The 26,492-nt window shown below is 50.9% G+C and overlaps 1 protein-coding gene across 3 annotated transcripts; it reads right to left on the reverse strand.

Moving 5' to 3' along the window:
• Positions 1-687: 687 nt before the first annotated feature.
• Positions 688-25,974, reverse strand: EPB42 (erythrocyte membrane protein band 4.2). Of its 3 annotated transcripts, XM_005559328.5 has the most exons (13): positions 25,741-25,974; positions 19,907-20,092; positions 18,734-18,967; positions 15,071-15,189; positions 14,017-14,121; positions 13,001-13,178; positions 12,029-12,167; positions 11,624-11,727; positions 10,598-10,840; positions 9,730-10,029; positions 6,516-6,676; positions 5,027-5,160; positions 688-925 (listed from the first exon to the last, which is right to left on the reverse strand). In XM_005559328.5, exons 1-13 carry the CDS (start codon positions 25,748-25,750, stop codon positions 763-765), a joined length of 2,076 nt encoding a protein of 691 aa, XP_005559385.2. In that variant the 5' UTR covers positions 25,751-25,974; the 3' UTR covers positions 688-762. The 3 variants fall into 3 exon arrangements, with proteins under 3 accessions (XP_005559385.2, XP_045251280.1, XP_045251281.1); XM_045395345.3 differs by lacking the exon at positions 18,734-18,967; XM_045395346.3 differs by lacking the exon at positions 6,516-6,676.
• Between the last annotated feature and the right edge of the window lie 518 nt (positions 25,975-26,492).

Here is a 26,492-nt window from a genome sequence, read left to right on the forward strand (position 1 = left end):
ATCCTTTCCCTTACCCCTAAGTTACGAATGTATTAATGAGCAGTAAAATGGTTGCGAAAAACCTGAACCTGAACAATCTGAATGTACTCTTTAAAGGTAACTGAGCACCTTTTCAAAGGCTTCTTTTTGTCATTTCAGCCCAGTAGTGTCTATTGTAAGACAGCTGGTCTTCATGGCTGCCTTAGCTGAGGTAACAGAAATAAACATCTTGTCTATTGATTTCTGGGAATCTGGTTTTGTTCTTGGTCACTCTTCTGCTTATCCCGAACGACTATTCATTTTTCTGATAAAGTGATGTAGTTTGGATATTCAACGCTGCGAACCTCATGTTGAAATTTGATCACCAGTGTTGGAGGTGGGGCCTAATGAGAGGTGTTTGGATCCCTCATGGATGGATTGGTTGCGTCCTTGGGGTAATGAGTTCTTGCTCTATACGTCCCTCCCCCACCCCAGAGCTGGCTGTTAAAATGAGGCTGGCACCTGGCATCTACCCCCCGCCACCCATTCTTGCCCTGTGATCTCTGCTCACGTTGGCTCCCTTCACCTTCCTGCATGAGTAGAAGCATCCTGAAGCCCTCACTGTTTCTTGTACAGCCTGCAGAGCTGTGAGCCAAATACACCTCTTTTCTTTTAAACTACCCAGCCTCAGGTATTCCTTTATAGCAACACAAACACTGAGACGCAAAGTTTCTCTTCCTAGCACATGTTTGGTTTAGATTGTAGAGCAAGGGTTGGCAGGAGAGTGGTGATAGAGCTGGAAATTTAAGCTGAAAGTTCAGGGGCTACCACGGTGACATTTTTATAGTTGGTTAGGTTCTGGAACATGTTGCAGTCCATTTCCACAGTGAGCCTCTGGAGCCCCACATGTGTCGGCGTGAACTGGAACTTGGTACACATGGTGTTTTCAGGCCGCACTGAACCAAATCTGAAATAAAGGAAAAGGCAGGTGCTAGTTCTGTCCCAGGTTCATTGCTCTGCTGGTCCCAGTGACTTTGATCCTTCCTTGCTTGAAGAGGTGGATCATGCAGAAATAAACATCTAAGTACCTTGCTATTAAAACGGAAGTGTTTATAAAGGAATAGAAGGCAGGAACCGCCCAATGCTAAGCAACTGCATGGTTGAGAAGAGATACATCCTAAGGGCTTCCAAGCTACATCTGTTGTTCCTTCTGTCATCTGTGACTTCCTTCTGGTTCAGTTCCTGGTAATCATACTGGAGTTTGTTTGGAAGAATGATATGGTTTGGCTGTGTCCCCACCCAAATCTCAACTTGGATTCTATCTCCCAGAATTCCCATGAGTTGTGGAAGGGACCCAGGGGGAGGTAATTGAATCATGGGGGCTGGTCTTTCCCATGCTATTCTCGTGATAGTGAATAAGTCTCATGAGATCTGGTGGACTTATCAGGGGTTTCTGCTTTTGCTTTTTTCTCATTTTCTCTTGCCACCACTCTGTTAGAAGTGCCTTTTGCCTCCTGCCATGATTCTGAAGCCTCCCCAGCCATATGGAACTGTAAGTCCAATTAAACCTCTTTTTCTTCCCAGTCTCAGGTATGTCTTTATCAGCAGCATGAAAACAAACTTAATACAGTAAATTGGCATGAGTAGATTGGGGCATGGCTGAAAAGATACCTGAAAATGTGGAAGTGACTTTGGAACTGGGTAACAGGCAGAGATTGGAGCAGCTTGAAGGGCTCAGAAGAAGACGAAAATGTGGGAAAGCTTGAAACTTCCTAGAGACTTGTTGCATGGCTTTGCCCAAAATGCTGATAGCAATATGGACAATAAAATCCAGGATGAGGTGGTCTCAGATGGAGATGAGGAACTTGTTGGGAACTGGAGCAAAGGTGACTCTTGTTATGTTTTAGCAAAGAGACTGGTGGCATTTTGCCCCTGCCCTAGAGATTTTTGGAACTTTGAACTTGAGAAAGATGATTTAGGGTATCTGGTGGAAGAAATTTCTAATCAGCAAAGCATTCAAGAGGTGACTTGGGTGCTGTTAAAGGCATTCAGTTTTATAAGGGAAGCAGAGCATAAAAGTTTGGAAAATGTGCAGCCTGACTATGCAATAGAAAAGAAAAACCCATTTTCTGGGGAAAAATTCAAGCTGGCTGCAGAAATTTGCATAAGTAGTAAGGAGCCTAATGTTAATCCTGAAGATCAAGGGGGAAATGTCTCCAGGCCATGTCAGAGAACTTCATGGCAGCCCCTCCCATCACAGGCCCAGAGGCCCAGGAGGAAAAAGTGGTTTAGTCGGCCAGGCCCTGGGTTCCTGTGCTGTATGCAGCCTAAGGACTTGGTGCCCTGTGTCCCAGCCACTCCAGCTGTGGCTGAAAGGGGCCAACATACAACTTGGACTGTGGCTTCAGAGGGTGGAAGCCCCAAGCCTTGGCAGCTTCCACATGGAAGCTGTGTTGAGCCTGTGGGTGCACAGAAGTCAAGAACAGGTTTGGGAACCTCCGTCTAGATTTCAGATTATCTATGGAAATTGCTGGGGGCCCAGGCAAAAGTTTGCTGCAAGGGTGGGGCCCTCATGGAGAATCTCTGCTAGGGCAGTGCAGAAGAGAAATGTGGGGTCAGAGCCCCCACACAGAGTCCCTACTGGGGCACTGCCAAGTTGAGCTGTGAGAAGAGGACCACCATCCTCCAGACCCCAGAATGGTAGATCCACTGACAACTTGCACTGTGTGCCTGGAAAAACCACAGACACTCAATGCCAGCCCATGAGAGCAACTGGGAGGGATGCTGTGCCCTGCAAAGCCACAGGGGCAGAGCTGCCCAAGACCATGGGAACCCACCTCTTGCATCAATGTGACCTGGATAGGAGACCTGGGGTCAAAGGAGATCATTTTGGAGCCTTAAAATTTGACTGCCCTGCTGGATTTTGGACTTGCATGGGTCGTGTAACTCCTTTGTTTTGGTCAATTCCTCCATTTGGAATGGCTGTATTTACCCAATACCTGTACCCCCATTGTATCTAGGAAGTAACTAGCTTGCTTTTGATTTTCCAGGCTCATAGGCAGAAGGGACTTGCCTTGTCTCAAGTGAGACTTTGGATTGTGGACTTTTAGATTAATGCTGAAATGAGTTAAGACTTTGGGGAACTGTTGGGAAGGCATGATTGGTTTTGAAATGTGAGGACATGAGATTTGGAGGGGCCAGGGGTGGAATGATATGATTTTGCTGTGTCCCCACCCAAATCTCAACTTGAGTTCTATCACCCATTCCTCAGAGGAGGGACCCAGGGGAAGGTAATTGAATTACAGGGGCTGGTCTTTCCCATGTTATTCTCGTGATAGTGAGTAAGTCTCATGAGAGCCGATAGGTTTCTCATGGGTTTCCTCTTTTGCTTCTTCGTCATTTTCTCTTGCCACCACCCTGTTAGAAGTGCCTTTCGCCTCCCGCCATGATTCTGAGGCCTCCCCAGCCATTTGGAACTGTAAGTCCAATTAAACCTCATTTTCTTCCCAGTCTCGGGTATGTCTTTATTAGCAGCGTGAAAACAAACTAATACAAAGAGCTATAGCTTTGGAACCCTTGCTTATTGTTAAGCACAGCGGGTGTAGCAGGCTTATGGATAGGGTGTCAGTATGTCAGCAGGTGGTGTTTGGAGCCTTGTCAGTGACCTCCTGACCTGCCTATAAACCTTTTGGTGACAGACTTCCTTTGGGGAGCTTTGCCCCACAACCGATTTGGGAGATCACAAAAGTCTGGTTAAATGTTGACAGTCCCTCCTCTTGATTTCTTAGCAAGAATGACTCATTAAGTTTCATGAGGCTGAGGCAGTGGCTCAGTAACCCAAACACCTGCTAGGGACCTCAGCGATGGTAGAGTAGGTATCTTGAACTTTATACTGTCTATTCAACTAAGGATGCAGTAGACATAATGAAAGAAGATATTTGCAACATCTAAAACCAACAAGGGACTAATACCTGGACTCTACAGGAAACTTCTACAAATCAATAAGAAGGAAGTGCAGAAACACCAAAGGAAAAGTGGGCAAAATAAAGACAAACTACTTACCGAGGAGAAGACATAAAAGGCTAACAAACATATGAAGAGTTGCAATTAAAATAATAGTAAGATATTACTTCATTTTTATTAGACTGGAAGAAAATGTTAATAGCTGGGTATTGCCAGGAATGAAGGAGAGGTAGGAATATAGAAACTCTCATGTACTGCTGGAGGGAGTGGAGACTCCTGCAGCCATTCTGCAAATCTGACAGTACCTGGTCAAACCACATCATATCCTGTGACCCAGCAATTCTATTCCTGGGTATATAGATCCCCAGACTCCACCAAATTTTCAAACAAGTATGTAAGGAGACTTGTGTGAGGATGTTCACTGCAACATTATTTGCAGTGTCAGAGAGTTGGAGGCACTCTGGGTGCCCATCTCTGTGGAGTGGAGTGGTAGAAAGTGGTGGGTGTACATGATGAAGTATTTTGTAGCAGAAGACGTATGGGCATAAATCTTAAGAACATAGTTCCGAGTGAAAAGAAAAGCAATTAAATATAAATTTATATATAAAGTTAAAAATACAGGCTCATGAAAGCAACAGTACACATTTTACATATACGAATTAAAGGATATGAAGGGTGGTGGTGAAAATGGGAATAAAAGGGAATAAATTAAACAAAATTGTGTATTGTGGTGGTGACTACCAGAATGTAGCCCTCTGACCACAATGAGAGATAGCCTGGCCTCCCTTCATTACTCTCCAATACCTAGCCCTAATGCCCTCGCCTACATTCACAGCAACACCCAGGCTCTCCCTGCAGGATCAGGGCAGCAGCCAGGGCAGGTGGGTGCCCAGGGGGCCCACACAGCCTGCCTCACTCCCATCCTCTTGCAGATATGGTAGTCCCAAGATGAGGGAAGCCACTTGGTAGCCCTAATCCTTTAGTTCAGTTTCTGGGGGTATCTGCTGTCTGCATGGACGTGGCAAAGAGAGAGTCTCTCTCTTGGGCCCCACCTTTCTGACCCATTGAGACATTTCAGGAGGATTAGAAGCCTGTCTTTGCTTACCTGTACCTCCTCTCTCTGTGAATGAGCCCCCTTCCCAGGATGGAGATCACACAGTCCTCCATGGGGGCATCTATGGAGTTCTGGATGCTGACTGAGGCTGTGAGGGGTTGATACTGCTCTGCTTTCTCTGGCATCTGTGGGAAGAGGCAATACCTGGTGTGGATGCCAAGGGCACAGCCGCAGTCACTCTCTCCTCCCATGCACCCCTGTACCCTCCTCAGTAAGTTTCCTCATCTCTGCTGAGCTGACCGAAGCTTCACAGCTGACATTTTCTGCCGCTCTACCTGCTCCTCCTGCGTTTATTCCCACCCTTGGTCCATCACTGATGATTTCTGACGTTGCCTCTCCTCTAGGCAGACCCCTTGGAGGGTTTTCCACCGTCTTCGGAATTCAGTTTACATTGTATTCAACATTCTTCACGGTGTGCCCCCAACCCCCCTCTCCCACCTCACCTGTTCTTCCCATGACTAAGTGACATCCCAGCCCCGTCAGGGACTGTCCCATCCCCAGCACACCCCTCAGGCTACCTTCCATTGCACCTCTTTGTTGTCTTCTTCTGTCTTCAGTGGCCTTCCCCTACCTCTGTACTGAAAGGGTACCCATTTTTCAAGGCCCAGCATAGATGTCATCTCTTTCATAATGTCATCCCTTTCATAATGTCATCCCCGAACCCATCAGCTGGAATTAATCCCCTTTGCTTCACTTATTCCATAGCAACTTTGTGCATCTATTAAAGCACTTACCTGGAAGACCAAATGTTGTGTCTCCCTAACTAAACTATAACCTGCTAGAGGGCAGGGATCAGATCTCATTCATTTTGGCCAGGGTAGACACATGGAAAGAGGGCTGGACCAAGAGCGATAAGCCTCTAGAACGTTCTGTTTTTATAATCTTGGGCATGTTGCTCTCTAGGGCTCAGTTTTTTTCATCTGAATAATGGGAACAGTTCTACCTCACAGGGGAAAGAAAGAAAGAAAAGAGAAGAAAAGAAAAGGGGAGAGAGAGAGAGAGAAAGAAAGAAGAAAGAAAGAAAGAAAGAAAGAAAGAAAGAAAGAAAGAAAGAAAGAAAGAAAGAAAGAAAGAAAGAAAGAAAGAAAGAAAGAAAGGGAAAGAAAGAAAGAGAAAGAAAGAAAGAAAGGGAAAGAATAGAGAAGAGAGAGAGAGAGAGAGAGAGGAGGTGAAAACCCTCTGGCATGTGTGTGGAGTGCTAAAGAAACATAGGCTATTATGATCCCTGTAGGTAGGAGGCAGCAACTGGGAAGGCCCCAATTTTAGAAACCTTTACTTAACTAACTAAAGAAGTTGGAAGATTTACACCTTAATAGGGTATGTAAGAAACTATGTCTTTCAAGGGAAGGAGCTCTTAAATGTAGCATTTTCTGGTAATCCTGCAGCACAGTCATCTGCTCTGAAGGGGCTTGGATTCCTTCTGAAATGGGGACCTGAGTGGTGGCAGATGAGGGCAACTCAGGGGAGGACTGGTGCCTACCTTGATGGCAAGATGCGGTCTACAAATGGCAATGTCTTCCTGAGCAAAGCAGCTAAGGCTGGACTGAGAGTGTGTTGCCATGGCGGTGAGTCTAAGGAAGGTGTTCTCGGGTGGGTTTCGCTCAAAATTGGAGAAGAACAGGCCAATGGTTATTGTCTGTTCTGAAACACATGACGGGGGAGTCAGTGCCAACAGGTGTGTGTACCCCAGAAACAGCCATAGTTACACACACAATGCAAAGGACTCAGGGCCTCACTGAGACCAGAAAGATGCCCCATTTTCCCCAACAATTGTATGCTTGGAACCCACTCAAGACCTCAGTCCTCACCCTCATCCCCATCACCACCCTCAACAACGCTCTTGGCAGACCACCTCAGTGGGGTTGGGGAAGGGTCCCCGTGAAGTGAAACGAGTTAAGCTCTTTGAGCCTCAGTGTCCTTGTCTAATAATGCCTTCCTAGTGGGATGGTTTGTGTTGTTTGTAGGGTTTTTGTTTTGTTTTGTGTTAGAGACAGGGTCTTGCTCTGTCACCCTACAGAAGAAATATCGACTCCTACTATCACCACTGCTTAGGGGATGAGGTATCCCCCCCGCCCAAGTGAATCCTCTGCTTTCTAAATCTGTCCCCCCTCCTGACCCCATCACACTAGCGGAGTAACCTGAGTAAATTATTGAGCCTCTCTGTGTCTCATCTCCTCATCTGTGAAGTGGGGATAGCGATGGTTGTTGCCTCAGAACGTTGTGGTGAAGCCTAACAAGATGATGCACATTAAGCACTTAATATCATTTTGGGCAAACAGTAAGTGCCTGATAAATGTGAGCTACAGTGATTCTAGTTGTCTCATATCCCCAGGCAGAGCGTTATCAATTTTAACCCGTCTCTCCTGAGGCTCATTCTTTCCCTCTTGCCTGCGTATTTTCCTCAGCATAGAAGTGGGTTCAGCTCTCTCCCTCTGTCCAGTGTCCCTGGCTGACCACTCCGCAGCCTCTCCTTTTTCTGTCCTGCCTCCAAGGAGGACGAGACGGTTTGTCTCACTTTCCCAACTCAATCGGCTTAACGCCCAGGAAACTTCTCTGCAAGCCCACTCTCTTAATAGTGCTCTTCAGCCTTGACACCTCGTGCCCTTTCTGCTGATCTTGCTGGGTGCCTCCTTTCTCTCTTTGACTGTTTGGCCTCCCTTACCCTGCTCTTCCCCTGACCGCCCCCTAAATGCTGCTGCTGCCGCCGGGTTCCCTCCTCACCTTCTCATCTCACTGTCCTCTTCCCCACTGCTGTGAGCTCATCTATGCCCTGACTCTTTGTTGGCCCCCCTGTGCTGGGGTTTCCACATCTGAGCTCCAGCCCAGAACTTTATCTTACCAAGGTTTCCTGCTGCCCACTGGTCAGCTGCACATGCATGTGTCACGGGCTTTCAGACACAATGTGCCACAACCAAATTCATCCTTTTTCTCCCCAAACCTGCTCTTCCCCATTTTTCCTATTCTAGTGACTCACCCAAACCAGAAGCACCCACCACACACATATATACACTCACACATTCGCAAGCCCCGTCTATCCCAACTCCGTAATACATTTTAACTCTAAGTGCTGCTAGCTTAGTTTGGCCTTCATTTCTTGACTTGATGATTACAAAACCTTCTCATCTTCAATCCCGTGCTTCTCAAGACTCTGGATGCACATTAGAATCAAGTGGGGAGCTTTACAAAACAATCCCGATGCCAGGCCCACCCCAATCAGTTATATCAGACTCTGGCGGTGAGGCCAAGACATAAGCAGTTCTGAAAGTTTCCAGATGATCAGAGACTCTGAGCCTACTCTGGCTCAGAAGGGTGCCCCCTACCCTGCCCACAAAATAAGTTCCCCAGATGACACAATGTGCAGCTAAGGTTAAGAAGCACTTTTCTTATATGACCCTTTCCATTCCATTCTGCCAAAAGTTCTTTCTTGTTAAAACGAATTTCTGATTCCATTGACTACCCTGGTTGAAACTTCCACCAGTTTTCCATTACCCAGAGAACAAAACTCAAAGTCCTTAGCAAGAGAGACAAGACGCTGTGTCACCTGGGCCCTGTCCAGCTCTCACACCACTCCCCCGACTCCTCTCCTCCCATGCTTGGAAAGGGAAGAGTGATACAGAGACTGGAGGTGAGGTGACCGGTTACAAGGCTGTTGCAATGCTGTAGACAAGCTCTTGTCAACTGATTCTCACACTTGTCTGCACATGGGAGTTACTTGAGTTTTTAAAAATTCTGATGTGTTCCACCATGGAGTTTCTTTTTTTTTTTTTTTTTTTTTTCCTTTTTGAGATGGAGTGTCACTGTGTCACCCAGGCTGGAGTGCAGTGGCACGATCTTGGCTCACTGCAACCTCCGCCTCCTGGGTTCAAGCGATTCTCCTGCCTCAGTCTCCCCAGTAGCTGGGATTACAGGCGTGTGACACCAAGCCCGGCTAATTTTTGTATTTTTAGTAGAGTTGGGGTTTTACCATGTTGCCCAGGCTGGTCTTGAACTCCTGACCTCAGGTGATCCACCCGCCTTGGCCTCCCAAAGTGCTGGGATTACAGGCATGAACCACTGCGTCCAGCCCACCATGGAATTTGTGATTTAATTGGCCTGAGATACAGGCTGAGCGTCACACTTCCCCAGGTGATTCTAATGTGCAGCAAAATTTAAAAGCAATTGTTCTAGTTCAGGGAATCTTAACCGTAGAATAACACAGGGTGTTTAAAACAAAAAACAAGAAAAAAACAATGCCTGGACCCCATCTCAGACCAAGTAAATAAGAACCTCAGAGATGAACAGGGCCCTTTGCACATGTTACTCCTTCCGTCTGGAATGCTGTGACTTACTTTTCTGGCCATTACTCTCCTACTCATCCTTCCAGATTCAATGCAGTACAATTTATTTGGGGGCAGCTTACTCCAGGCTGGGGGGAGGTGCTCTTCTGCCGTTCCACTCTGTTAAACTCAGCAAACACTTCTCACACTGCTGCGAAGGGTCTGTTTACTTACCTGACTGCAGTTGGCATCATGTTTTTTTCCTGCTTCGGGCCCAGTAAATATGTGTTGAATGAGTGAATGAGAGAGAACACGAGAGTGAGCAGCAGGGGCTCAAAGCCATCTCTAGAGACTGCAGGGGGTGCCCTGTGGCTACTGCCTTCCCAAGGCAGGGGCTGTGTGTGTTGGGGGGTGTCTGGTGGGGGCATAGAGCGTTACCCAGGTTGGCACTGAGCATGAGGTGCAGCTTCTTCCTCCAGAGCTCGGCAGCAAGGACACCGTTGTAGTGCACAGCCTGGACCCCGATTGCCAGCAGCACTGCCATCTCCTGCTCACTGTGGTTAACCAGCGTCACTGAGATCTGGGTATCCCCTCTCAGGGGTAGGGAGCTGGGTGCTTTCAAGAGCAGGTACAGAGGATTGGCAGTCTGGAGAGTGGGAGGATGGATGCCGTTGTCTTTCCCATGTTCCATTTTCTCTTTCTCAACTCTCTCCAGCACCTCTTTTTCCTGAAGAGACCCTGGAAAAGGGAAGAAACAAAGCTGACCTTTTACCCAGGTGGTATACACGCTTCTCATAAAACCCTGGGAATCAAAACCATTTACCCACTTCTGCTCAAATGCCAAAGTCATGAGAGCTCTGCAAGCCACTAAGGCCGTATTTAGCCCAAAAATGTCTGTGTCAGGCAGATCCACCACCGATACAGTGTGTCTCTTCCAAAGCACTCAAGGACCAAGTTCTTTTTCAAGTGCTATGAATTCGCCGCTTGAACGATGAGAGAGGAAGGTTGGGGACAAGTCAACACTGTCTCTGAGGACAGTTTTGCAGGGAACTGAATCTTCCTGTGTGAAAGAATTTAGACTTCCTCTGAGGGTCAGGAATGCCGCCAAATGTCCTAGGGTGCACAGTCCCTACAACAAAGACATATCTGCGCCCAAATGTCAATGGTGTCAAATGGGGTTGAGAAACCCTGTTTTATATGATGGGGAAAGGACAAGGCTCTTCCCGACTGCATCTGCCAGGCCCATCCCTTTCCCTCGCTTGCTATTTCAGGTACCGAGAAGCCTGGGCCCTTCCCTGGCCCATACCTTCAGGATACTTGTAGTTCTGAGTGATGTCCTCACAGCGGTCACTGCCCACACCCTTGGTGCTGATGTTGTTGCCAACGTACTTTGTGTTGGAGTCAGTCAACTCCAGTTTCCCATCCTCACAGCACTTCCAGACCACACATGAGGCATTTATGGCAGCAAAAAGGTCTGACACTGCTGGGGTCAGCCTCAGCGTCCCCTCCTTGACTGCTCTGACTGGCACGAGATCACAGAACCCCAGGACTGAGGGAGAAAAAGGTTGGTGAGTATGGGAGCCGTGCCTAGACCTCTGCTCAGTTCAGAACTGCATCACCTCAGTCCCCATCCTCTAGCCTATTTTCCTTCCCCAAGGACCAGCGTCAGAGGTGAGCACTAGGCAGGGTTTCTGAGAGAGTCACAGAGGTGAAACTATTTAGTCATCAACTATTTAGTGATAAAACTTTTTGGTCATGGCCCCTGGCAGGAGCCCTCTCAGGAACAGGCAGAAGCTCAGAGAGCCACACTTAGAGTGAGGAGCTCTCAAGCCAGTTTTACCATGGATATGACAGGAATAGGGCCACTTTTCTTGAGCACTTACTAGGTGCCAGGCTCTGTGCCATTTCTGTTCCTGGGTGAGGAAGAGCTATCTTTCTGTGGGTCCTGAAGCTTCCTGGGCTTGAGCCTATCCGGATACCCTCTTCATCCATGTCCAGAACTTCAGAACCCCCTGCTGCAAGCCCCTGGTCTAGCACAGTCACTTGCCATCTTAAGATCCTCTGCCCTTCACTGTGACCCAACTCCCTCACCCGCGGCTCTAAAGTGCCTCATCTCCCTACAGCCTTGTAGCCAGGATGGCAGGCACCTCTACTCCCATGAGCCCACTGGCATCAGGTCAGCTTTCTGCTGGCTGCTGTCATGCCTTGTGCTTCTACTGTTTTCGAGGATGCAGACCCCTTTGGGACTGCCTGCTGCTCCCGAGTCCTCTCCGGGGGATTTCTTCAGCTCTGTGCAGCCCTGCGTGGTCCTGGACCCACCCCTAGGCTTTACCTCCACCTCCATTAGGAGCACTTGAGTGCAGAATCTGCCATCCATCATAACCCTGGGGCAAGGCAGGCCGTGTCATCCAGCACTCTGTGGAAGTCTGGAAGATCCTGAATGTAGCAAAGAGAAAAATTCAAGTGGGAAGGAAAAGGAGTGCTGAAGAGGTTCTGGAAACGCAGCCTGGCAGAGTTGTTGTTCCAGTGGGATGGGAGGTCACTGTGTCAAAGTGGCTGTGGCACTCCCACGAAGGGGCGTGCACACCACCACTGACCATCAGCGCAGCCTCTAAGAGTCCTTGAAAGCCTACTGTCCATGCCAGGGCCACGCAGGGGGTGGGGTTCCTGCAGAGGTGTGCCATGCAGGGTTGGAGCCCTTCCTGGACTGGAACCTCATCTCCCTCAGGCTTCTCACCAGATTCTGCCTCTCTGGCCTTCTCCGTTCTGAAGTCCCTCCTCATTATAGTACTCATCTACGAGCAGACGCCCGCCGGTGCCCTGTGCTGAGGCAAACGTGGTCACCACACGGGCAGGGATTCCCAGGCATCGCAGCACTGTGAGAAGAGGGGTGGAGTGTCAGGGGGCGCTCTAGAGACCGGGCTGGGGGTGTGTGGGAGGCTAGGATTTTCAGTGTCTCCTCTGGGCACTGAAAACCTGGAAAGAAGAGGAGTGTGGAGCCTAGAAGTGGCAGCCAAGAACAGATGCATGAAGGCTGATCAGTAAGGCACAGCTTCCACCACACGCGGGGTATATAGCAGGGGAGAGAGCAACGGAGCATAGAACACAGTGGGTGGAGCTGCTCTGCTGGGGCAGGGTTAGGGAATTAAGTGAATTTGGGAACAGAGTTTGCAAATGAGCCCAAATTTCTTTTTTTTTTTTTTTTTTTTTTTTGAGACGGAGTCTCGCTTTGTCGCCCAGGCTGGAGTGCAGTGGCCGGATCTCAGCTTACTGCAAGCTCCACCTCCCGGGTTTACGCCATTCTCCTGCCTCAGCCTCCCGAGTAGCTGGGACTACAGGCGCCCGCCACCTCGCCCGGCTAGTTTTTTGTATTTTTAGTAGAGACGGGGTTTCACCATATTAGCCAGGATGGTCTCGATCTCCTGACCTCGTGATCCGCCCGTCTCGGCCTCCCAAAGTGCTGGGATTACAGGCTTGAGCCACCGCGCCCGGCCCCTATGAGCCCAAATTTCTTGAGGGGGAAAAGCAGCAGAAGCTGGTGGGAGGAGCTGCCTGGGGCAACTACTTCTGTGTGGTGGGACGGGGAAACCACACAGAAGGTGGCCGCAGGGAGGCAGCACCTGCTTTTGGAGATGTCCCTCCCACATGGGAGGCCAGGGGACAACCCAAGAGGCAGAGGGCACTCTGTACAGGAGACAAGGGGACCAACCTGTGCAAGCAACAGCGGCCGACACCCAGGCCTGGCCATCATACACAGGTCGGCCTCGGCCGGTGAGCCACTGCCGCAGGATGGGCACGCTGCCCCGGCGCTTGTTCAGCAAGGCCCCTTCCTGGGTGGTCTGGGTCTGCGGGGTGGGCAGGACCCTCTTCTCCTTGAGATAATGCAGCTGTTTGGGGAAATGTGTGGATGTCAGTATGAGTCCCTCAGGCAGGACAGCTTCCAGGGCATGGGTAAGGAGGGCTCATCGCAGTACTCCAACCGTGGTGAACAGATCCCCAGCATCAGAGCCACCTGGTACTGGTTAAACCTGCATGCTCCTGGGCTCCATCCTAGGCCCCTGGGCCATAGCCCTAGGGCTGGAGCCCAGGACCGCCCTTCTTAACAAGTCTTCTGGCTGGGGGCTGGTTTCACCTTTAGTCCTCCACCCTCGTTTGAGGTGGTTTGCACCTGGGTCCTGGAGGCCACTTATCCCAAGCTTCTTTCAACTCACAGTCTGGCCTGGGCCCTCACCACCTTTTCAGAGGGGACTTCGGTGGCAAAGAGGGAATGGTGAACACTGGACTCCTCTGAGAGGATTTTTAGGGACAAGGGAAAGCACCAAGTTACCATCATGGTCTGCATATTCTTATGAACAATTTAGAAATGTAAAAGAAGTCACTTTGATCACTGCAGCAGCAAGCACTGGGTACGATGGGCCCTACCAGCTCCTTCCCGTGGACCTAAGTTCCAGGATGGGACTGGGTGTGGGGCGGGAAAGGAGGCTTAGTCTTCTGCGGGCTTGCGTCCTGAGGGAGGACACATTTCTTTGCTTTTCTCCCCCCTGTGGATGCTATTGCCTGTCTTCTTCTCCTCCTCAGACCCTTCTGTCGGAACTGTCCCCACACCCTGGGAGGAGGGGGCCATTTGTGATTTGGGGGTTTCTGAGGCCACGGTGGTGGGGCAGGTCTCTCAGAGGGCTCTTGTCTCACCCCCGCCCTATTGTCGTTCCCCAGCCTCTCACTTACCAAGGCACCCAACACACGGGCCACGTGCACTGGCTGGCTCCACTTCTCTACCTGCTTGTCCTCGCTCAGCAAGCGCAGGCTGAGGTCGATGACATCCCCCTCGAACTGTTAAGGACCACACAGGGCCATGATGAAGGGTCCTCAGGTCAGGCACTCATCCCGCAGGACAGCCTCATTATCTCATCCTTCTCCCAGACCCGCACTCCACACCTGCCTCCCTTGCCTCATCTCTCTGAGGAGCTCTGGCTCCCTCCCCCTACCTCTCAATGTGACCCAGGTTCCTTTTCCCAGGCATCTAGTCCTTTGCCTATTCTATTGTCTGACTCCCGGTAGGGTGTGAGCTCTCGGGGACCCGTGCTGTACTATTTCATTTTGTTGCATTGCATTCCGTTTCCATTTAGTGAACCCCAACTGCCCCTACCAGCCCTGAACCTGGAGTGGAGGATACTCCCCCTGTTCCTGAGGAGCCCACGGTTTAGGACTGGAGATGGACCCACAGCGCAGCCCCTTAGATTACAGAGCACAGCAGCATGGCCAGGGCTCTTGTAGAGATGCAGGCACAGAGCAGCACCGTGGAGAGGTTCCCTCTGCCTTCGGGGGTTGGGGGAGGCTTCGAGAAGGTCTTGAGAGATGGGTGGGAGCTTGCCAGGAGATAAGGGTGGGGAGCCCTTCCTGGCGGAGGGAACATTCAGCTTGTTGGTCTGAGGATGGTGAGCAGTTGGAACGTGGGGTGGTTCATGGGGAAAGCAGAGCAGGTGCCTGGCTGGAAGGGCCATGGAGGTTGGCCTAGAGGGATTTGGTCTTTATCTCAAAGACAGTGGGGATGTAACTGAGGCTTGATTTGCCACAGCTTTAAGGAAAAGAATTCTGGTAGCTCCGGAGGATGTTCTGATGTGGCCCAGAGGAAGGGGGGCGGGGCACCACAAGGCTGAAACGGGCTAAATAAATGGTCTCATGACCAGCGGTTTTTGGACCTACCAGCTCTGTCTAGCCTGAACATGCAAGGTTATGGGACAGTCACTCCACACACTCCTCCCCTAGAGGGCCCTAGTACCTGGCCAAAGTCCCAGGGCTCTGCCTGGATGCAGTCAGCTGTGCCCAGGTAGATGAGACCATTCTGGTTCAACAAGTACTCTGTGCGCTGAGCCTCATTCTTCAGGAACACGGCATCCTCTGGCGAGAGGTGGGTAGGGATGAGGGCCTGTGGGGTGCCAGGTCCACCCTCCACATCCAGGCCTCTGTCCTCCCTGCCGAGATTAGGCTTGGCTGCAGGCCACCCCGTCAGCTCTGGGCCTAATGAAGACTGAGGAGGAAGTCCCTCTTTCACTGCCCCCACTGGGACCCAGCCCAGAGTCCCTGGGTCAATCAGCGTGTGGCCCTTATGGTCAGCCAGGAAGACAAGAACAACCTTAAAAAGCTTGGCTGGCCAGGTGCAGTGGCTCACACCTATAATCCCAGCCCTTTGGGAGGCCAAAGCAGGAGGACAGTTTGAGACCAGGAGTTTCAGACCAGCCTGGGCAACACAGCAAGACCCTGTCTCTACAAAAAATAAAAACAGCCAGGTGTGGTGGTGCGCATTTGTAGTCCTAGCTATTTAGGAGGCTGAGGCAGGAGGAAACTTGAGCCCAGGAGTTTGAGGTTGCAGTGAGCTATGATGGTGCCACTGCACTCCAGCCTGGGTGACAGAGTGAGAGACTTTCTCTTAAAACAAATGAAAATCAGCCAAGCGTGGTGGCTCACGCCTCTAATCCCAGCACTTTGGGAGGCTAAGGCAGGTGGATCACCTGAGGTCAGGAGTTCAAGACCAGCCTGACCAATGTGGTGAAACCCTGTCTCTATTGAAAATACAAAAAATGAGCCATGTGTCACAGTGCACGCCTGTAATCCCAGCTACTCGGGAGGCTGAGGCAGGAGAATCTCTTGAACCCGGGAGGCGGAGGTTGTGGTGAGCTGAGATCGTGCCATTGCACTCCAGCCTGGGCAACAAGAGCAAAACTCCGTCTCAAAAAAAAAAAAAAAAAAAAAGAAAGAAAAAAGAAAATCCTGGTTGTTCACAGCCAGAACACTATCGTCCCTGGATAAATTGGCAACAGGCCAGGGAGCTTCCAAGTGGCTTGTAGGTCTTTCCCATAAGTTCAATTTGTGACGAAAAACCAGGTGTTTCAGAAAAAAGACAATTAAGCATAGGCTGATGGATGTGAGCAGAAGGAAGAGGAACATTTGGCAAGACAGGGTTGGAGGGTGGGAAGGACCAGTGGGGTTGAGAAGTGGAAGTCAGAATGTTGGATTTCTGCCCTGGAGGTGTCCAAGTGAGTCTAGGGCTCCCTCAGTCTCTTCCCAGTGCCCCTCCTGCTTTCCTCGTCCTAGGGTTGGGCTAGCCATCATGAGGAGGGTGGGCGACTTTTAAGGGGGCCATCACCCACTCTGGGAAGCTAGAAGCAGGAGGGCAACTGCCCTGCTTGCTGAGGGCTAATCACTCCGACCCAATGGCCGAGGTGAAGTGGACAGGGGTTAGACTAGTTCCTGGGGACTAGAGAGAAAAGGATTTCCAAACCATCCAGAGGAGCTGCTGGGCTAACGTCTCTGGAGCCCTCCAGGGGTCCATCTGGGGATGAGGGTCTTCAGGGCAACAGAAGGATAAGGCAACAGAAATCAAGAAGCCCTGAAAAATCTGGGGTCTAAAATCACAAAACCCTATGCCCAAGTAGCCCTCCACTCCTGCCTTCCGTCCTGAGTACTCTCTGAAGTCAGCTAGGCGCCACTGTTTTTTGGTTTTTGTGGTTTTTTTTTTTTTTGACATTACTTCAAACTCAGGTGTTTGGCCCCAGGATCTGCAGGGCTCTAGGAAGTAGCTTATGAGAGCACGGGCAGCACCAGCCTCCTCCTCTCTGCTTGGGCTTATGTAGCCCCCTTTATAAAGTGCCTGGCTGATGAGCAGGGCTCCAACTTTTATCATAGGATGTAAAACGATGTAAAACTCTCCTTTTGAATCCCCATCTCCAAGCATGCCAAGATGACGCTGAGATGCCAGGGAATCTGAAAATTTCCCAGTCACCTCCCGGATGAGCGGAGCCAATGACTGTCCCCTGCCCAGACAGAGACCTCCGCCCATACTCAGGTAGAGAGGCCCTCCCTAGGCAGGTCCCTACAAACTGAGCACAAAGGCAGGACTCCTGGCACTGGAGTCAAGAGTGTGGGCGCCCTGAGCCAAGCACTGTCCTAGACTATCTTTGCCGGGTCTTTACGGTTGTTGCCAGGGCCTGGCTCTGGAAGCAGACTCAGGGTGGTCTGGGGGTACACCAAAGCCTCAGCTTTGGAGGGAAGCGGCAGTCGTGGAGAGCCACAAGGCCTGCCCCAGCCGAGGGGTCCTGCATCTACATTCATCCACGTGGGGCATCTGGATGAATACTAGCTCCCATCTGCTGACCCACCTGCCTGCGCCCTTGGAGCAGGAAAGAAGGGCCTGAGCTGAGGACAGGTGGGGCCACCTGAAGTAGGGGAGAACCCTGCCCTGGACAGGAGAAGTGGAGAGAGAACCCACTGGGATTTAGGTACCACAGAGAAAAGCAGTCAGGAGCTGTGGGCCAGACATGGGGCCAGCCTTAAGAACCTGGGAAGGCTCTTCCACCTCCCCATGTTTCTGCCAGTTTCCCAGCCCTGCCTTGCCATGTTGGCAGCAAAATTCTTGAGAGGAAAAGGGCTGTGTACTTGTTTGATGTTGTAAAGACAGGAAGGCCGGGATAAATTCTCTTTCATTCTCCCAACAAACCCTTCAGGGATCCCAAGGATGAAGGTGGGCGAGGTAGATTTAAAAACAAAGACAGACACAATCTTCAGAGTGGGGAGGAAGAGAAGATGGGTCCTACTTTGGGTCTTATTTGGACATGTATTATGTCAGATGGCCATTTCCAGACGACATGGCTCCAGCCACAGCTAGGGCTGAGCTTTGCTACAGGCAGTCATGGTTGGGGGTGGGGGGCACAGGAGGTCACCTGACCCCAGGGAAGCCGCTCACAGGCTGGTGAATGGTAGGGTCCCATCAGACACTTGGGTAGGTGGGTCTGGAGAGCGCCCAGAAATCTTCAAGAACAGAACAAGCCGGAAGAGAGGAGGAAAGACAGGGAGCAGCACATTTCCTGGGAAGCAGAAGCAGAGGCCTGTGGAATAGCACAGACCGCTTGGGGCCCTGGTCAGCGGGGCAGCCTTATCAATTCAAAATGGTATGTTCTTTTTCTTAAAGAGGGTCCCCCAAATTGCATCAGCTTCAGGTCCCGCAAAGCCTGAGTGCACTCTGGAGACAGAATAGCGGGGAGAGAGAGAGAAGCCCATCTTCAGGCCACCTCATTCCCGAGGCCCTCTCCGGTTCTCACCCCTGCACTGTTATAATGAAGGGCAGCTTTCCCAGGGTCATCTCAGTGAGTGTCAACTCCTGTGACCGAAATAGCCTGAGCCAGCACCAGGGTCTGGTGATGAGACAAGCTTTCGCTTTCAGTGGGAAGCCTCAACCTGCTTCTCCCGGGAGCGACACCAAAACAGGACCCTTGGTCTGAGAGCTGGTTCATCCAGGTAGAAGGCCCTGGCACAGACTGGGTGTTGGTGCTGTCCTTAGAGAGGGTTGCTGCAGGTACCTGGCACAGGTGCTCCCTGCCAGAGCTGCACCCCAGCTCCAGTGTCTGGAGTCCCCGTGCAGCCCAGGCTAGCCCAGGTCCAAACTTACCTCTACTCCAGGGGTTAAAGAGCAATGTGAACTGGCCTAAGAGGCGTGGCTTCCTGCCTGAGACCTGCAGCAGAAGCGAGTAGTGGCCAATGACAGCATCCGCGGGTGTGGTCACAGAGATGGTCCAGGACTGGGCATCTCTCTCCTCCACCGCTGCACTCCACGACTTTCGGTCCCCCAGACTGGACACTGGGAATGTGGCTTGGGTCCTGTTGACCTTGGAAGGCTGCTCTCCTGCAGTCACACAGTGACGAGTCCATCATTGGGACTTCTTGGTCACAACTCAGAGTAATAAGGTCAGGGTATTACAAAGATGGAGGAGGTGAAAGTTGTTTTTGGAGGATAATGAAAGTGACCCGTCTAGAAATGAGACCCATCAAGAAAGAGTGATAGGAGAGCACAGGTTTTTGGCACCCACGGACCTACATCATAGTCTCTAAAATGGGCATCTTCATAGTACCTGCTTCATGGCCCATAGGAGAACTGAACGAACTATTGTGTGTGAAGTACTTGGCCCAACACCTGACAGGTAGTATGGATTCAATAAACACTGGCAATTAAATGTTATATTTAGCCTGGGTTCGATTCCATCCAGAATTTTCTTTTCTGTTTTTTTTTTCTTGAGACAGAGTTTTGCTTTTGTCGCCCAGGCTGGAGTGCAGTGGCACTATCTTGGCTCATTGCAACCTCCACCTCCTGGGTACAAGTGATTCTCCTGCCTCAGCCTCCCGAATAGCTGGGATTACAGGCACCCGCCACCATGCCTGGCTAATGTTTTGTATTTTTAGTAGAAACGGGGTTTAACCATGTTGGTCAGGCTGGTCTTGAACTCCTGACCTCAGGTGATTCACCCACCTCGGCCTCCCAAAGTTCTGGGATTACAGGTGTGAGCCACTGTGCCCAGCCCCATCCAGAATTTTCTACAAATCTACTATTATATTTGCAACCGAAAAGAAGCCCTTGGTGATGCTGCTGCTAGGCAGCTTCCAACTCATCATAAACAATATTTACCAGGCACATAATTTCATGGCACCCTCATGACTGCCCTGCCAGGTGGGCAGGACTTCTTACAGCCCAGCTGCAGTGTGGGCCATTTGCCCCTTGATTCCCTAACAGGTTGCTGGAGAGAAACCCCCAGACCTGCTGCCAGGAGTCTAGGCCTGTCTCACTAACCAGTTTGTGCAATGAGGGCCACCTTCTTCAGGGCAGGCAGAAATGCGTGGACTGGAGTGCGGAAGTGCAGGATGATGGTGAAGGGCTGCCCCCTCCTCACAAAGAGGCGCCGGGAGCTGAAGGCCTTGGTGTGGTGCTCCTCATTGTTTCTTGCTGCCTGAAAGTCGCAGCTCTTGATACCCAGGGCTGTTGTGGGAAAGAGAGAAGTCATGGAAATTAAGTAAATGTGACAATATAAGTACAAGCAGAGACTCTGCAGTCAGAGAGACCAGGGTTCAAATCCTCGGCTCCACTTACGTTTTAGCTGCGCAAGCCCAGGCAAGTAACTTAACTACCCTGAGCCTCAGTTTCCTTTTCCTTAGAATAATCATCCCTCCTTTCATAGTTGTGGGGATTAGATGATGTATAATACATTTAGCACAGTGTCAGCTACACAGTAAGTCCCAATAAATGAAACTGCTGTTGTTGTTACTATTATTCATAAATGTAATGCTTATTCTCATTGTTGGCCTCCTTTTTCTGGTCCCAATCCACAAGCAATGAATAAAACCCAAAATCTTTCTCACCCCTACTCATTGTTTCTTAGAGCACAATCAGTTAATTTTTAGAGCTGGTTTTGAGATCACTGAGTCCAATTCTCTTGTTTTATAGATGAGAAGAGTGAGGCTGAGTGTGGAACTGACTCACACGAGACTGTGCATGGTGGCTTTTTGACCTAAAGTCTTACTACAAACTCACAGCACTATGCAGCCCAGAAAAACCCTTCACGTAGGTGGTTCAAGAGTATTATGACAGTCTGTTAATCAATTCTCATTTAACAGAGGTGATATGGTTTGGCTTTGCATCGCAGCCCAAATATTAGGTCGAATTGTAATCCCCAGTGTTAGAGGAGGGGCCTGGGGGGAAGTGATTGGATCATGGGGGCAGTTTCTAACGGTTTAGCACCATCCCCTTAGTGCTGCTTGTTTAAAAGTGTGTAGCACCTCCTCCTTCACTATCTCTCTCCCGCTGACCATGTGAAGATGTGCTTGCTTCCCCTTCTGCCATGATTGTAAGTTTCCTGAGGCCTCCCCAGGAGCAGAAGCTTATACAGCCCACAGAACCATGAGCTGGTTAAACTTACTTTCTTCACAAATTACCCCATCTCAGGTATGTCTTTATAGCGGTGTGAGAATGGACTAATACAAGAGGGAAGAAAAAAACAAGGAGTAAAGAAGTCAAAAGATACGTTCAGCAAGCCCAAGATAAGGAACAATGCTGGGAAAAAAATTTTAGGTTTTTTTTTCTTGCAGCAAAGGAATTGGGCACTTTTTGTTCCTTTGATGGCAGAAGGCCATTGGGAATCTCCTTGGTCTGAAAGGCAGCCTGCAGTGTTTTGTACTGGCTCAGCTGCCACAAGAGAGAAACTATGGCTTTTGCTCGCAGGTATGAAATGAAGTCTAACCCACTTCAGGGAAGTGATATGACCCTGATGGCAATGTCCTTTAGACTACAAGACATATCTTGTCAAATTCAGGATACCCCTACTTCAAATTTCCCTCATTTCCCAGTCTCTCTGCCTTAGAGGTGAAGAGTAGAGGGGAAGGATGTTCTACTTTTTCTCTCACTAGTGATGGGATGATAGAAGATGCCAATGATGTCTATTTAGGGCAAAAGAATTGACATCGTTGAATATGAAGAAATGTTTAAGCGTGCAGAGGGGGGAAGAAACCTCTCTGTGTCTGGTCCTGGTGTCCCTGGGTGCCCCTTGCATCCCTGTATCCCCCTCCTCCACTTGGTTTGGTCAGGCCATGGCTATAGATAAAGTAGCCACAGGGAGGCTGGGATTTGTAAATTGAAGTACAGCAGCACTCAGAAACCAACAATGATTCCTCTTTCTGCTTAGCACAAAGCTTGTGCTGAGGCCCAGGAAAAGCCTTGCCTCTGCAGACTGGTTGAGTTGGATTGGATGGTGGAATGCCTTAGTCACATCCTAAGTCATATGACTCGAGCCTCAGTGTATCTGAATCCAAGTAATTATGTGTTATGGCAAGAGTCACCAGAATTCATTTGGATTCCGGTTCTGTCTGGAAGGCTCCCACCATCTCTTCTCTACCTGGCAGATGTCTACTCATCTTCCAAGATCCAAAGACACCCACCTCTGTAGCCTTCACTGACTGCTCCTGGAAGAGGTCAGTCCTCTGGGCTCCCACAGTACTCTGCTCCACTTTCTTCAGCACTTATCCCATTTGATACCCATCACCTGCCTAGCCCTCTGCTCCCGCTTTCACTGGGGGAAGCTCCCCGAGGTACAGTGCTTTCTCCTATCTGCATCCTCTGCCCCAGCAGAACTTAATAATAGATAGCCAATCAGTGTTTGCTCTGTCAATGAATGGATGAGAACATTAGGACAGCCTTAAAGGAGATTTTCTCAGATGCATCACAGGGGCCTCAGGCCCCCACCTGTGCCGCCAGACCCTCGCAGGGGCCCTGAGGTTTCTGCATTCTTTAGGTCTGCCTGGTTTCTTGGTTTATCTCTGCCTCTGCCCCTTTTAGGTGGATTCATTGACTCCTACCTCCCCTTCTCTCCCACTGGGTCTTGAGGCAATGACACCTTTGTGTTTTCCCAGCATCTCCTATTTGTACCACAGACCATGAGAAGTTGCGTTAACACAGAGACCATGTGGAATGCTCTTCAGAGGTGCACAGTACCCCACCCTCCTCCCTCTCTGCCTTTCACAACACCCCAGCGCTGCCGCACATGTGCCCCTCAAGCAGTGATGTGTTTAACGACTGGCTGGGGGAAAGGGGTGGTGAGGGGAAAGGGCGTACTGAGTTACAGCATTTGCCAAGTTCTGTGGTGTAAAATACTCCCTCTGTGGCCAGTTTGAAGCTACTGAGGTGATGTCAGCAAGCGCAGAACTGTGAAGAGGCGCGGACTGGCACATCATCATGTGGTTTTTCCAGCACAGAGATACAGGAGACGTAAACACCCTCAAGAACATAAAGGTGAAAAGGAGTAAAATATGTAGAAGGTGATGAGTTTAGAGTACTTATTATCTTTCTTTTTAATATAAATTTTTTACTTGTAAGTTTATACAGTTTAATTTTTAATAATGCCTCTGTTTAAGAACTGGTTCACAGGATTCCTCAAAATTTAGCAATTGCCTCTTGCAAGTCAGCACAAGCCAGCTGCAGCCACTGCGGCACGCCATGAGCTCATACTCAATGATTCTCATCTGGTGGCTACTGGGCCCTCTGCCACCCACTGCCTGGAAAGAATTTAGTGCCCAGGGGCATCCTCTGGTTTGGGACTAAACAATCTCCTGATATCTTTGAATGTGTTTTTCTGATTGAGTAGGTTTTTAATTTGTCTGGTCTCTAAGAATAAAAAGAACGATTTGGCCGGGTGCAGTAGCTCACGCCTGTAATCCCAGCACTTTGGGAGGCTGAGGTGGGTGGATCACGAGGTCAAGAGATTGAGACCATCCTGGCCAATAAAGTGAAACCCCCTCTACTAAAAATACAAAAAATCAGCCGGGCGTGGTGGCGGGCGCCTGTAGTCCCAGCTACTTGGGAGGCTGAGGCAGGAGAATCACTTGAACCCCGGAGGCGGAGGTTGCAGTGAGCCGAGATTGTGCCACTGCACTCCAGCCTGGCGACAGAGAGAGACTCCGTCTGAAAAAAAAAGGACAATTTATTGGTGTCTGCCCTATTTTCACAAGACGTGGCTGAGATGATTTACTGAATTCACCCAGAATTCTTTTATTTCCCTCTCAGGTGTTGGTCTCAGGGTCAGTTGCCCTCCGCATGCCAGACTGGCCGACCAAGGTGGGGAGTGAGGCAGTTTCTATAGAAACAGAACCACAGCTGCATCCCATTGTCCCCACACCCCTGCACCATTTCCCTCTGCCTACCCACTTGCTTCTCCCTGGACACAAAACAGCCAGGCAATTCTCAGGCCAGGAGATAATAATTCCTGCCAAGACGCTGAGACTCTGACCGCCTCTGTTGGTTTCTTGCATTGTGTCTGCCTCCTGCCCCTTTTAGGTGGATTCCCTGACTCCCACCTCTCCTTCTCTCCCATTTGTTGTAGAAGATGTGACACCTTCATGCTACCCAGGGTGTTTCTCATTTGTATCACAGGGTATCTCTCATTTGTATCAGTAAGCTGTGAACACTTATGCTATGAAGACCTTGGGATAAGAATATAAACCCATGTTAACCACCATCACCATCTCACCATCATCATACAGCTATCATGACCAGTTTACCCCAACATCCTACCCCATAACCACCCCATAGCAACATCACCATCACCTCCGCCTCCACCAGCACCCACCATCACACCACGCTCCACAGCCACCCCACCATCGCCTCCGCCTCCACCAGCACCCACCATCACACCACGCTCCACAGCCACCCCACCATCGCCTCCGCCTCCACCAGCACCCACCATCACACCACGCTCCACAGCCACCCCACCATCGCCTCCGCCAGCACCCACCATCACACCACGCTCCACAGCCACCCCACCATCGCCTCCGCCAGCACCCACCATCACACCACGCTCCACAGCCACCCCACCATCGCCTCCACCTCCACCAGCACCCACCATCACACCACGCTCCACAGCCACCCCACCATCGCCTCTGCCCCCACCAGCACCCACCATCACACCACGCTCCACAGCCACCCCACCATCGCCTCCGCCAGCACCCACCATCACACCACGCTCCACAGCCACCCCACCATCGCCTCTGCCCCCACCAGCACCCACCATCACACCACGCTCCACAGCCACCCCACCATCGCCTCCGCCAGCACCCACCATCACACCACGCTCCACAGCTACCCCACCATCGCCTCCGCCAGCACCCACCATCACACCATGCTCCACAGCTACCCCACCATCGCCTCCGCCAGCACCCACCATCACACCATGCTCCACAGCTACCCCACCATCGCCTCCGCCAGCACCCACCATCACACCATGCTCCACAGCCACCCCACCATCGCCTCTGCCTCCACCAGCACCCACCATCACACCACACTCCACAGCCACCCCACCATCGCCTCTGCCTCCACCAGCACCCACCATCACACCACGCTCCACAGCCACCCCACCATCGCCTCCGCCAGCACCCACCATCACACCACGCTCCACAGCCACCCCACCATCGCCTCTGCCTCCACCAGCACCCACCATCACACCACGCTCCACAGCCACCCCACCATCGCCTCCGCCAGCACCCACCATCACACCACGCTCCACAGCCACCCCACCATCGCCTCCGCCAGCACCCACCATCACACCACGCTCCACAGCCACCCCACCATCGCCTCCGCCTCCGCCAGCACCCACCATCACACCATGCTCCACAGCCACCCCACCATCGCCTCCGCCTCCGCCAGCACCCACCATCACACCATGCTCCACAGCCACCCCACCATCGCCTCCGCCAGCACCCACCATCACACCACGCTCCACAGCCACCCCACCATCGCCTCCGCCAGCACCCACCATCACACCACGCTCCACAGCCACCCCACCATCGCCTCCGCCAGCACCCACCATCACACCACGCTCCACAGCTACCCCACCATCGCCTCCGCCTCCACCAGCACCCACCATCACACCACGCTCCACAGCCACCCCACCATCGCCTCCGCCAGCACCCACCATCACACCACGCTCCACAGCCAGCTCACTATCACCAGTACCCCCTCCCCTGCCGTGGTTATACCACCACCTCCCCGCCCACCATCCATCCCACTTCCTTTAATGAAAACAGGTGATGCTGCAGGGGCTGCATACAGTCCAGCAAGCCCTGAGGAGCGCTGGCTTGGCTCACCCTGTCCCATGGCTGCAGGCCGCTCCTCTTATCCACTAGGCTGCAGGAAGCACCTGTGTTGAACTGTTGCTTCTGGGCTCCTTCTGGGCTTTCTGTCTTTCAGACAGAAAATGATGAAGGCACTTTTGTTGGCTTAAGAATCTGGAAAGAGCAAAACTTCCCCCCAGCTACTCCTGTGAGCACCCTGACATGTTCCTTCTCTCCTGCTCCCTCCCTGCTGGTATCTGCTGGACCAGTTGCTGGGAGTAGCCCTGTTCATTTTATCTCTTGTGCCAGGAGGCCCAGGCAGGGATATGCCTGGCAGCCCTGAGGGAGGGGGCAGGATGGGGAAGACCTGCCAACTGGAGAAGCCTAGAACAAACCTTGAAGCCTCTTGCTTCAGTGGCCTCAAGAGACTCTCAGATGTTATCTGGACTGCACTGGAAGACTCTGGAAGACAGGGGGCCACAAACATGAGTCCCATATCCAACTCCAAATCTCAGGCCCTAAACATGACAGGGGCTGCAAGTTGCGAGATGTTCATGGGCTGTTTTGATAATAGAGAGAACACGTGTGTCTGGAATTTATCTGTGTGAAAGAGATAAGGAAGTAGAATTTGTTGGTGAAAAATAAATGTCTTAAAAGTAGAAGCTGGGGCCCCAACTCTTCGAAGCCTACCTGGTCTGGGGCCCTCTACCAGAGAAGATTGGGAACTATCTTGGAACTCAGGCCCTATGTCTTTTCAATTTTTCCTTCTTTAGTTCCTGAAGAGA

This window comes from Macaca fascicularis, chromosome 7 (assembly GCF_037993035.2).
Source record: "Macaca fascicularis isolate 582-1 chromosome 7, T2T-MFA8v1.1".
In the NCBI taxonomy this organism is placed as follows: domain Eukaryota; kingdom Metazoa; phylum Chordata; class Mammalia; order Primates; family Cercopithecidae; genus Macaca; species Macaca fascicularis.